This window comes from Poecilia formosa, unplaced genomic scaffold, assembly GCF_000485575.1.
Source record: "Poecilia formosa unplaced genomic scaffold, Poecilia_formosa-5.1.2 Scaffold230, whole genome shotgun sequence".
Classification (NCBI taxonomy): Eukaryota; Metazoa; Chordata; class Actinopteri; order Cyprinodontiformes; family Poeciliidae; genus Poecilia; species Poecilia formosa.
The window spans coordinates 424,549-437,535 of record NW_006800169.1 but is presented as its reverse complement, the minus strand read 5'-3'; the positions used below and the strand labels follow the sequence as shown (position 1 = coordinate 437,535).

Here is a 12,987-nt window from a genome sequence, read left to right as displayed (position 1 = left end):
TTGCCATCACAGCAACATTAACATGGGTCCAACACATCAGTTCATCCCAACATGTTAAGTTTCAGCTGAATGAAGGAAATGGGGCCAGTCTATCACCTGGCTGATCTATCAGTGCTCTCTGGTAGTCACACCCATCTCACACCTCAGCATATTGTGTCCTGAAGTACCCCAATTTCATTGCTTGTTATATCTAACTGTGCAATAGCCATATTAGTTTGGTTTCCATTACAAATACAAAAAAAAACACCACAATTTTGTGGTGTTTCCATTAGATAAAAAAAGCTATTAAAATCACACTTGACTAAGTTTGTTAATGCGGTAAGTAACTCAAAAACACGCTGCACAATCATCCTCCAACTACTTCCTGTCGTCTTCTTCGTAGTTTGCGCCAGAGGAAACATCCGGTTGTTGATTGTGTGATTGTGAAATGCAAACAAAAAGGGTTTCCATTACAGTTTCACAAAATAAACCAAATTTTGATATGGCCAAAAAAACAAAAACAATAACAAAAAACCACACCACCCTAGCGGCAAAATCTTTTATCTAAAACCGAGGGTTTTCTTTAGACTGCCATGTTTCTTTTAAACAAATTTAAGTTTGAGATGTTAAGTTGCACAATGCTATGGTGAATGGAAACGCAGCTTGTGTTTGTAAATCAGTCATATAAGTGAAGCTGCAGTCTGATTGACTGAAGGCAGCGCGTCTCCGACTGTTTTTCCAAGTGTTGTTGTGACCCTTCAGAGTAAGAGCCCTGAGGCTGCAGCACCTAACCGGAATGCATCCCAGCTGTGACCGGTCACACCTGCGCTGCTCCTGCTGGAACTTGCCTGAACACTACCGGTCTGGAATCTCCTCTGTGCCAGACTCGCGTTCTCATCAAAAACAGCTCGGATGTGGTGTGAATCTCTACAAGACGCCTCGGCTGCACCCTTCACAGCCACTGCTCAGGTCTGCTGCTGCTCCTCAAAAATCCCCTCAGTAGAGGCGCTGCACAGATAATCCTGCAACGTCCCAGATCTTTTCTGGGATTGAACCCCCGTGGGATCTGGCGATGAGATTTCAGAGGGCACCGCCGGCCACTTTTTTTTTTTTTCTTTTAATCAAAGGAGAGTTTGGTAAAGGGGGCAGGGGAGGATTTGGAGTGTCCCCACAAATCCAGGTTATTACCAAGCCTGTCTCAGTAGGCAATTAATCAACTAATTGCATAATATATAATTAAATAAATTATAATTTCCGTTCTGATGGTTAATATTTTTTGAAAGGCGATTTTGTTTACAGACATCTTTTTTGTGTGTGTGGCTTCACTTGTGTGTGTGTGTGTGTGTGCTTTTATATTTGTTTTATTTATTGTCTTTGGGTTTTTTTTGTTTTCTATTTAAAATGTCTTCCAGTTGCAGTGTAGAATGCTGTGCACAAAATTAAATTGTAGTCTTGCATTATTATTTTTGTGCCATCTTCATTATTTTAGTTGAAGACGGTCTCCAAACAGCGATATTATCGTTTATCGCAATCGTTTCTGGGACAATTTATTGCCCAGCAAAATTTGTTACGGTGGTAGGCCACATTATTATTGAAATATTTTCCTCCAGCATTTCAAACATGAATCAGGAGCCGGAAAACTTCTAACGGCTTCAACATGAAGCAGAAGTAAACATGCTGCGAACTGGGCTGCATTAAACATGGCAGCCAGACTTTTCTGCAAACAAACTCACTTTTTTCTTTTATTTTGCTATTTTGGTGTAAATTGTAACTTAATCAAGTTAAATTACACTTTTCCAAAAATCAAGCTTCCACAACTGCATGCCTCTGATGACATCACATAAGGCAGCTGATCACAGTTGATTGCCTTTTCTTGGTTTTCTTGCTCACTGTATTTGCGAGTTTTTAAATTGGATTCCCTGTTCAAAGGTGTCTAATCTTCCTTCCTCCTCCACTGTGGTGTTTATTGGTGGCACATTTGGTTTATCTTGGAAGTCGGAATGGCATCACACCTGAATCAAGTGTATTCCAGTTGCAAGTGGAGAAACCGTGGGATCTGCTAATAGTTAGCTAATCACTGTAGCAGCAAACAAACTGATAGCGATGAAGGGAATGATGAAAAGACATGTCTGCAGTAGATGTTGTACAGTTGAAAAAAAAGAAAGGCCATATCTGTTAGGATTTTCAACCTCAGATGGGGAAATGTTTCATTTCTGACTGAAAATCCCACTTCTGAGCAGAAATACCATCAAACTGCATTGGATCTCTTCAGAACGCTGGAGGTGAGGGTGTTCTGGTTGCAAGTGGGATTAGATTCGTTAATCATTGTGGTGCTACAAACTACAATATATGAGCTCAAACACTGAAAGAATGCTCACATTTTTACTGCACCGTAAGTGTCACTGCTCAAGCCAATATGGTGCCCGCCATATTGGACACTAAACTTAAGGCTTTTTGGTGATAAGCTCCGACCTTCTCAGGTGGAATTCTGACTCTAGGGTCTTTCTCGATTGGAAACTCAAAAATTCCTGCTTATGAGAGCAAACACAACATCAGCTCGATTCTTTTGCCTCTTGTGATGTCATGACCCAAATACACACAAAACAGAATTTGCTGGAAGTTTTTTTTTTCTTCAGAGCACTTCTTTAAAATATATTTAGTGAAATATTACATTGGAAATCCACTTCAACAACCAGCTTTGTTTTGTTGGAAGTACAGATGCATTAGTGGTCATACCTTAAAAGTATGTTGCCTTTAAGATGGACCAAGACATCAGTGGATGTCACTTAGTATTTTCTAGTACCGATCAATAATGGAAACCACTGCGACCTGCTGTCCCTTATTCTGTACTAAACCACGGAATTGCTCCTCCCTGACTGAACGTTCAGTTCACCAATCCCTATGCCGAGTAAAAGATATTCATATCAGTCATGCAAAGTTCAGTACCTCCTGCATCAGTAAATAATGAAAGCCTGTGTGCCATTTTCTGAGGAACAAGACGAAGCATACTTGATGGATGAGGCGCAGCTCGCGTCTCTAACTGACCCACATGCACAACAATGAGGGCTCGCCCGCATCTCTCTACCCGCGCTCCTCCTCAACCCGTGCTGCGATCCCGTTTTGGGGCCGCGTTCCGTCGGGATCGCTTCAACTTACCGAGCTTTCCTCGGGACTCCTCCAGCTTCTGGATCTGGTTCTCCAGGAAGAACATGGCCACTGCGAACGCAAGCAGCGCCAACAGCTGCAACTTGGGCGGCATAATGACTCTGAGCAGCCCCATCAAATCATCCGGAGAGGGATTTGGTCACTCCATCCTCGGAAGAGACAACACCGAAACAAACAGCGGCTGCGGCAGGGGGTTTACTCAGCGGCTGGGGAGTGTGAGCATGGCCCTCTCTCTCGCTCTCTGTCTCTGTCGTTTCTCAGGAGCGTGTGTGTGGATATCTTGTAACATCTAGATCCTTCAGTCACCTCAAATGGTAGATCCCCATGCTTCATTAATTGTCCCGGGTTGTAAATCGTCTCAAAACCCAGTAGATTTGAGCAGAATGCGAACTTCTCCAGTCGGATTGGGGAACCAGACTGGTACCAGTCGGTGTTGCCAGTGTCTCCTATCACACCGAGTGTGGCTACCACCGCACTACGGACACATTACCCCTATTTGCCACCCAGACTATTGGATGTATGAGCAGTCCACCAGCCAGCAGTGGCTTTCCATTCGTCCACTATTCCTGCCTATTCAATCCGGATTGGACAGTTTCATCTGATTTACCTCAACCAGACGACAGGTGTCGCCCTCTTTTCATAATCCTCGAAATTCAATAAAGACAAGGAAGAGATTTTTAGTCGGCTTTGGTTAATGCCAACATAGAAAATATGAAAGAAATGTACAAAATAAAAGGAATAAAAAATGACATTTTTATTAAAAAAATAAAACGACATTTTTCAAGCGACAGTGTTTATTTTCTGACAATAAGCTGAAAAAAATAAAAGACAAATATATTTTTCAAACTGAGCATTACTCAGGCGAATGTAGCTTTCCCTGAGTGAAATAATAAAGGACCTTTGTAGTAGTTTTGCTAACAAAGCAGGTTGCAAAATGTCGGGAGAGGTGTACCTACTGTGGCTGTTGTCGTTGCTGCAGACGGTAAGTTTATTAACGCCGAGAGAGCCGGTGTTAGGCATAGGGAGACTCCCTACAAGCTTACAGTCGCTACCAGCCGCTTACAGTCGGCTGGTAGCGCTTACAGTCCATCGTTCAGTTCAGAGCACCGCATCCTGTTCCAGGAGTCCCTACATGACGTGGCTCTTCCAATGAACTGCTGCGAGCCAAGAGGAGAAATTGAGCTTATTCATTGAACACTGTAAATCTGGATGATGTTGTTATCAGAAATTAACTGAACAGTTCATTTACAGGTTTTTGGCGCCGATAAGCAACGTTAACATTTGACTTCCGGTGTTCCAAATTCACTCAATCTGTATAAAAGCTAAACTACAACTGAAATTTAAAATAATGTTTAGTGTTAAAGTTACATGGCACGGAGAGGGCGCTCGTAGTCTACAGTGTAGTTGTATACCGAACATTAAAGGAGATCTTTTATGAAGTGTTAACATAAACTTCGCCTTCTGTAAACTGAAAATGAAAACAAATGAGTGGAGCGCCTCAGAAGCTGACGTGTTGCTGGACACAGCTAACCAAACAAGATGACAAGAAACATAGCTTACTGTTGGGAAATCTTTTGCGATCGGAAATGTTTTCCTATCTAATGCAGTTTTATAACACCAAATACACCAAACAGTTGTTTTGTGAGTGCACTTTATTGCTTATGCAAGCTTAATTTGACCAAAATATTTACAAAGATATGCATTTGCAAGTCATTGAAGTCCGTACAAAATGTTTAATGTTCAAGGACAACAAATTCAATTTTCATGTCAAAGTAAAAAAAAAAAAAAAAGAGTTCAGGGCACGAGACTATACAGCTGAAATCAGTGCGCGCGCACAAAGTCCTGGGTTCGATTCCAGGTCTCCTGCCATTCGCTGCATGTCTTCCTCTTCTCTCCCCATCCTCCCCATCCTGTTTTCTGACTAAAGCATTGTTCAGTAAATGTAACGAGCCAAAAAAGTCTTAAAATACGTATTTCTCGTTTTCCCTCATTAAGAAGTTTTCTTGTTTAAGATTGCTTATAATAACCAAACTTATTTCTATTTGATAAATGCCAGAATAATGAGATATATATATATCTCATATATGATTCCAGGTTTTTGATGACCAGTACAAACATTGACTTTGTTTGGAGTGACCATCACCATCTTAACTAATTTGGTGATATGCTTCTGGGTTTGTTTTTTTATTCTTATTTTAAAAGGCATTGTAATCTTATTCTGTGGCATCTTGATAGTCCAGACCTACTAAAAGGAAATAAATGTGTGATTTGCAGTAGTTTATTGGCACAAATTCTCATGTCTCAGTTTGTGGTGCTGGTAAAAAGCTAGCACATTCATACTTGTATGAAAATGATCAGATCGTTACCAGGTTTAAGTAGTAAAGGGCCAATTTTCCCACCTCCCTTTGTACCCCCATTTCAAATCGACAATCACTAAGGGTGCATTCACACCAGTCCTGTTTAAAGTTCCATTTCTTTTGTCTATAAAGTCTGATTTGTTTCGATCAGGTGTGAATGTGTAATCAAGCTCTGATGTCTCCAAAAGCAGGAAGTGCAGTATAGCGCAGGGCATTCTGGGTAAATACAACCAAAACAAACATAAGTAGGATTCTAGTGCTAGCGTGAGAAGGGTTGGGGGTTAGGCTCGTGATCTTTTACCAAAGACAAAATAAATCCTGCAACCACTATGATATGATATCACTCCATTTTTATTTACATTTTATGAAGATGGAAGTCGTCTTCAGAGGTTTTAATGTTGTTTGCTTCAGTAGTCCTTGGTGCAGCGCCACCACTGGCGAGGAGGGGAACAGGTTTTTTCAATTAGTTTACAGTGCCATATGAATTTGAACCGCAGCAAATGAAAATGGAACAAATGTCACAATTTTGGTCTCCAATCGACCAGAGTCTATCAGATTATCAGGTGTGAAAAACTCTAAAGTTTATTATTAACAGCTCTTTATAGGTAAATATTGTAAAATCAAACGTCAGGGGCCATGTGTCCAAAAAGCTGGTGATTGGCCCAAACCTCATCAACAGATCTGATCATACACCGATATTTGGTAGCGATAGACAGAAATTTAAATTATTGTTGCTGAACATAATTTGAACATTTTGGAGTGGTTTGTCTAATAAATAGAATGACATATGTTGTATGTTTTTGTACCTTTGAGGTTAGCTTTAAATGGTTCTTAAAGGTGATAAAAACCATCTTAAAACTGAGTCAAACCTCTTCCTACCAGTGTCATTCTCATACAGACTGAGTCACACGAGACTGTATGATGAACATATTCAGTTCCTAATTGAATCTCCTCCTCATCTAATCTGCGTGTCCCTGCAGCTGTCTGCATACGGGGCCGAGCTGTCGTCCGAGGCCTGCAGGGAGCTGGGCTTCTCCAGTAACCTTCTGTGCAGCTCTTGCGACCTTCTGGGGGAGTTCAGCCTCACCAAGCTGCAGCCCATCTGCCGGCAGTGCTGCCAGCAGGAGGCTCAGATGGAATCACGCAAGGTAAAGCAAGGAGAGGGCTGGGGTGGGCTACACGAGAGCTTATTTAGAGAACAGAGGGAATGCCTGTAAAAATAAGAATAGTTTACAATGTCGGAGGTGCAAACTGAAGACGGAGTAAGGAATGCAGGACGTTCTGTCAGAATGCGTCAGCTTTTATTGACAGGGTCACATTCTTTAGCATTCTGCCGCTTCTAAAAGCAGCTCAGTTTGCCCTCTGTCTGTGGGTTTGTTGACACTTCGCAGCTGTACATCATCTCTGAGCCGTCTGTCATCAGCTGCGACTCCTTTGGCCATATAACTGCACAGTTTGACGTTGCGAAATTAAATTAACTTAATGGAAACATGAAACTGGTTTATTTTGCAAAAGGGAATCATTTATTTCACATCACACAAGTCACATTATCAACAACCGGATGTTGCTACTGGCACAAACCCTGAAGAAGAAGACAGGAACTAGTACGAGGATGATGTTTTTTAATGACTTATTGCGTGAACAAGCTTTTTCACATGTGATTTTCAACTGTGTTTCTTATTTCATGGAAACGCTGCAATTGTGAAATTGTGGGGGTTTTCGGCATTACTGGAATACTGACAAGATTTTGCGCACATTTGTAATGGAAACGCAGCTACTGTGAGACTCCAGCACAACAAAGCTTTACCAGCCTCTGTTAACGCCCCTGTGACAGGCTGAATCAGCAGGTTTTGCCCCGGGACCGTCTCCGTGGTGATCTCCTCTGTGATTACAGCAGGAATCAGAGCAACCCTCGCTGAGCTCTGATGGATAAACACACAGTTGACTGATGGTGGGAAAACAGCATTCTTTTTTTTCTTTTTTTTTCCTCTCTCTCTCTCTTTTGATTTAAGCAAATCCCCTGGAGCGCGTGTGTAGTATCCTAGCAACAGCACCTTCTCAGAAGTGTAGTGAACACCTCTTGATGATAACTCTATTCCAGAAAGACACTCCTCCTCCTTACGATTTGAGTAAAAACTGTCACTTGAAGAGCAATTGGCTGCCTCCTGCTGCCCCCCCTCCCTCCATCCCCCATTGTACCTGTAGAAACCACACTGCCTCTCAGCACATTTCCCCCTCAGACAGCAACAATAATGTCCCTTAGGAATCCGTTTAGTTGTTGGATTGGACATGAGTGGCGAGTCATTAGGCTCTCTGCAGAGCCCTGCTGGTTAGTGAGCAGGTAGAGTTCAGGTGGTTTGCGGCGCTGCCCCTCAGCTAACCTGACTTATCTCCGTCTTTCAGGCCTCTTTGGAGAACAATCGATGATAAAACCTGTGAGACATGCATTTCAGAGCATGGAAGCCTGCTGTGTGATGACCTTTTATGAGAAACGCCAGAATACAGACATTTTCATTCATAAATGCACATTTTTAATTCTGCCATATATATTCTGGAGACCCATCATGAAGGTTTCTCCTGGCTGTTACCGTTTTCAAGTTGTCCTTATCGGATCTCTTATAACCTTAACAGAAATGCGTCTAAGAACATGCTGTTGGTTAGTTTTGAGGCGTTTAAAGAACGCTCAAAATCACATCTTTCTACTTATATTTTGCCTGTCACTAATGAGAATCATTGATAAATGAGGTGTGACTTTAGGCTTAAACATCAAATCTTTTTCACCCCCTATATTAAATCTGATTTCTGATTTGAACTGATTTTTTTCCCTCCCTTTCTTTTCATATCATGTAAAATCAGCTTTTTTTTTTACCCCTTAAATACATATTGTTGTGCTCTTGGAGTCTGTGGCAGAGCAGGAAAGCTGAATTCAGTCTCTCCCAGTTCTGCGTTTATATGTTTATATGCCATCTAGGTTATATTTTTCAAACTGTTGAATTTTCTCTTTTCCTTGTTACATTTTTTGAACAGTTTCCATCACAGTATTTGTTGTGGAACTTTTAAACAACTTTATGGACTTGTAGTTAGTTGGTTTTGTGAATCTATTTTTATTTCTGTAGTCCAAATTCAGTGATGCCAAAACTACAAGTGGACAAGTCAAAATGTTCTGTTGTGTGTGTTAACACACACAACTCCTTCCACCGTCTCCCAGCATCAGGAGACATTACAAAAATAGTCCCTGATGGATTGATGGTCATTTCTTTCTGTCTATGGAAACACAGACACAGGAACCTATGAAATGAAAGTAGTACATTAGTGAAAATATATCTTAATTTTTCTAAGAATTAAATCTCCATTAAAAAGCCAATTTGATTGACTTAATAAATGTATTGCCTAATTTATAGTATGGGCAATAAAAGTATGGATCATTTTGATTGGCTCATCTTATCTATATATTTAATCAAAACCAACACTATGTATGTGAAGAAGTGAATGACATGCCACTGAGCGCGTTACCTTTTCTGACTAACTGGTGTTGGTTGTTGAAAAGCTCATCTTCATCTTCGTCATCCATCAGCCCTGCTGCATATTCACAGGCTCGCTGGTTAATGACCTTGGAGAAGATGCCACGGCTTATTTATGGCTCTGCTCCTCCACACTAGGCTCCGCCCCGCCAGCAGAGCCTCATGCACGCCTCCTTATTTTTTTATTTTTTTATTTCCCCCTGCAGCTCTACGCTGGAGCGATCCTGGAGGTGTGTGGATGAAAACTGGGGAGGTTCCCTCAAGTCCAGGGTAAGTTCTGGAAAGAGAAGTTGAATGTTCATCTGTTTAGTTACCTCAGCTGTTTCTGCTGCATTCTCAGGATGTCTGTCCGTCCGTCCACATGACCTCTGCCTGTGCTTTTTCCCCTCAGCTTTTGTCAGGAGCGAGATGCCCAAGATGTTTAAAGGTCTTCAGATCAAGGTAGCGCTGATGAGTTATGTTCTTCCTGTTGTGTAGGGCTGCAACTAACAATTATTTTAGTGATTGATTATTCAGTTGATGGTTGATTAATCGGATTGAAAAATGGCCCATTCTACAGATTCCATTTAAACACTTTTTAAATATTAAAAATACATTCAAAAATGCAAACAAACAAATAATTCAATTTCTTTTTTAAATAAAAATATTTTATTGCCTAAAATGAAACTATGTAACATTCCTTTAGTTAGACTGGGTGAAGATAAAACCGTTCCACTGGAGGAGTTTTGGCTGAAACATTTTTACAGACTGAGGAATTTTATCTTGTATATATTTTTTGTACCGTTTTGGCTTCACTGCTCTGAATATGCTATTTTTACACACCAAATTGCGTTTTTTATATCTGTATTCTCCAGTTAAGATTAATCGATTATTAAATTAGTTGGTGATTACTTCAATAATTGATTAATCGCGACTGATCCGCTCGTTTTTAGCCCTATTTTTGTGTTCGCTGTTCCTTATCATTTTCTATCATCTATTTCTACCAAACGTTTATGTGCGTTTCTAACATGGCTTCCGTCTTCTGTCTCCCGTTTCCATGGCGCAGTACGTCAGAGGCTCCGATCCCATCCTAAAGCTCCTGGACGATAACGGGAACATCGCTGAAGAGCTCAGCATCACCAAGTGGAACACAGACAGCGTTGAAGAGTTTCTGAGTGAGAAGTTAGACCGAATATAGGCACACACAAAAAAAAAAATCCTTTTTTTTTATATGTATAGAACTTAAATGGTCCTTTAAATTACAAAAAAAATTAACTTTATTTTGGGCAAGCGGGCAAAAATGTTGCTTTTTGTTTCATTGGATTTCTGTCACTGTTTAGCTGTTTGTATACAACCTGGGCTTGACAGCTGTTCAAATCATTGATCTATGACTGTTTTTGTATCTGATTATAATCAGTGTGTCTGTGTGGATCTCACCAGATGACTCGACTAAAACCCTAAAACACATTCATAAAATCAATTTCACAAAGGAATCATCTTTTGCTAAGATAAACGTTCCTCTTTTTGTCTGTCGGATATTGTTGTGAGATGATTATTTTTATGACACTTACCATTGTGACCAGCAGTAAATGCAGTAAGAGAGAGTGAATCCCCTTTCCTCAGCGAACGCACCCGGCTTTGCCGAGACACACGTCAGTGAAGAGCTCACAGTAAACCGGTTGTGGGATGTGAGCTCTGATGGAAATCTGTGTGTTTCTGCAGCGGCTGCTTTTGAAGAGGAACTGGTTTTCTTTGCGGGGTTTGTTTATGAGCTGGATGATGGGATAAATATGCAACAATAAACAGAATATCTTCAATTTCTTCTTTAAGGTGTTTTTTTTTTCCTCTGATGCCAACAAACGGCATCAGATGGTTCCTGGACAGAACTGTCTATTTTAGATGATCTGCTGACATCTAGTGGTCTTGTATATAACCTGTTGGATGTTCATACAGGTCCTTCTCAAAAAATTGGCATATTGTGATGAAGTTCATTATTTTCCATAATGTAATAATAAAAATTAAACTGTCATATATTTTAGATTCATTGCACACCAACTGAAATATTCCAGGTCTCTTATTGTTTTAATACTGATGATTTTGGCATACAGCTCATGAAAACCCAAAAGTCCTATCTCAAAAAATTAGCATATTTCATTTAACCAATAAAAGAAAAGTGTTTTAATACCAAAAAAGTTAACCTTCAAATAATTATGTTCAGTTATGCTCTCGATACTTGGTCAGGAATCCTTTTGCAGAAATGACTGCTTCAATGCAGCGTGACATGGAGGCAATCAGCCTGTGGCACTGCTGAGGTGTTATGGAGCCCAGGATGCTCTGATAGCGGCCTTAAGCTCATCCAGAGTGTTGGGTCTTGCATCTCTCAACTTTCTCTTCACAATATCCCACAGATTCTCTATGGGGTTCAGGTCAGGAGAGTTGGCAGGCCAATTGAGCACAGTAACACCATGGTCAGTAAACCAGTGGTTTTGGCACTGTGAGCAGGTGCCAAGTTGTGCTGAAAAATGAAATCTTCATCTCCATAAAGCTTTTCAGCAGATGGAAGCATGAAGTGCTCCAAAATCTCCTGATAGCTGCTGCATTGACCTTTCCCTCGATAAAACACAGTGGACCAACACCAGCAGCTGACATGGCACCCAGACCATCACTGACTGTGGGTACTTGACACTGGACTTCTGGCATTTTGGCATTTCCTTCTCCCCAGTCTTCCTCCAGACTCTGGCACCTTGATTTCCAAATGACATGCAAAATTTGCTTTCTTCTGAATAAAGTACTTTGGACCACTGAGCAACAGTCCAATGCTGCTTCTCTGTAGCCCAGGTCAGGCACTTCTGCTGCTGTTTCTGGTTCAAAAGTGGCTTGACCTGGGGAATGTGGCCCCTGTAGCCCATTTCCTGCACACGCCTGTGCACAGTGGCTCTGGATGTTTCTACTCCACACTCAGTCCACTGCTTCTGCAGGTCCCCCAAGGTCTGGATTCGGCCCTTCTCCACAATCTTCCTCAGGGTCCGGTCACCTCTTCTCGTTGTGCAGTGTTTTCTGCCACACTTTTTCCTTTCCACTGAGGTGCCTTGATGCAGCACTCTGGGAACAGCCGATTCGTTCAGAAATTTCTTTCTGTGTCTCACCCTCTTGCTTGAGGGTGTCAATGATGGCCTTCTGGACAGCAGTCAGGTCAGCAGTCTTACCCATGATTGCGGTTTTGAGTAAAGAACCAGGCTGGGAGTTTTTAAAAGCCTCAGGAATCTTTTGCAGTTGTTTAGTTACTTTGTTGATTCAGATGATGAGGTTTATTGCTCGTTCAGAGAACCTTTTCATGATATGCTAATTTTTTGAGACAGGAATTTTGGGTTTTCATGAACTGTATGTCAAAATCATCAGTATTAAAACAATAAAAGACCTGGAATATTTCATTTGGTGTGCAATGAATCTAAAATATATGACAGTTTAATTGTTATCATTACATTATGGAAAATAATGAACTATCACAATATACTAATTTTTTTGAGAAGGACCTGTATATCTACATTCATCTACATAATCTATGATGAAAATAGATTATCTGTTTTAAGTTTTAGGAACTTTGAGTCAAAATTTTGAATAAATTATCCCTAAATTTAACAGCAAGTGCTTATAATCTCCCAAATGATGCTGTTTAACACAATTCAAAATCAATAATACTTTATTTACCCCAAAGGAGAATTAAATCATTAAAGTATATTTACAGGGCCATTGTGGATTGCGATGCTTTGGGCAGAAAGACTCCAGTAGCAGTCAGTATTTCAGCAAATTTGCCGGTGCCTCTGACTGAAGATGATGTTGTGCGTCATTACATGCTGATGACTAAATTTCCGTGCAGCAGAGGTGATAATACATATAACATCAGTCTAGCTACCTGCTACCTGCAAGGATTTGACACTTTGAAGATTTACCATGCTGAAAAATGACCTGAAGTTTAAAGGGGCAGG

At 40.8% G+C, this 12,987-nt stretch overlaps 2 protein-coding genes across 2 annotated transcripts in view; one reads left to right on the top strand and one right to left on the bottom strand.

The window, feature by feature from the left end:
• hs2st1a (heparan sulfate 2-O-sulfotransferase 1a) overlaps window positions 1-3,722 on the bottom strand; it is a 51,587-nt gene extending 47,865 nt beyond the window's left edge. The window contains exon 1 of the mRNA XM_007568726.2: window positions 3,136-3,722. Coding sequence (XP_007568788.1) covers window positions 3,136-3,259 — 124 coding nt within the window. The 5' untranslated portion in view covers window positions 3,260-3,722. The remainder of the gene's footprint in view (window positions 1-3,135) is intronic.
• Window positions 3,723-4,015: 293 nt separating this feature from the next.
• selenof (selenoprotein F) lies at window positions 4,016-10,818 on the top strand. Its single transcript, XM_007568725.2, has 5 exons — window positions 4,016-4,126; window positions 6,482-6,649; window positions 9,229-9,292; window positions 9,414-9,463; window positions 10,068-10,818. Exons 1-5 carry the CDS (start codon window positions 4,079-4,081, stop codon window positions 10,197-10,199), a joined length of 462 nt encoding a protein of 153 aa, XP_007568787.2. The 5' UTR covers window positions 4,016-4,078; the 3' UTR covers window positions 10,200-10,818.
• Window positions 10,819-12,987: the final 2,169 nt, after the last annotated feature.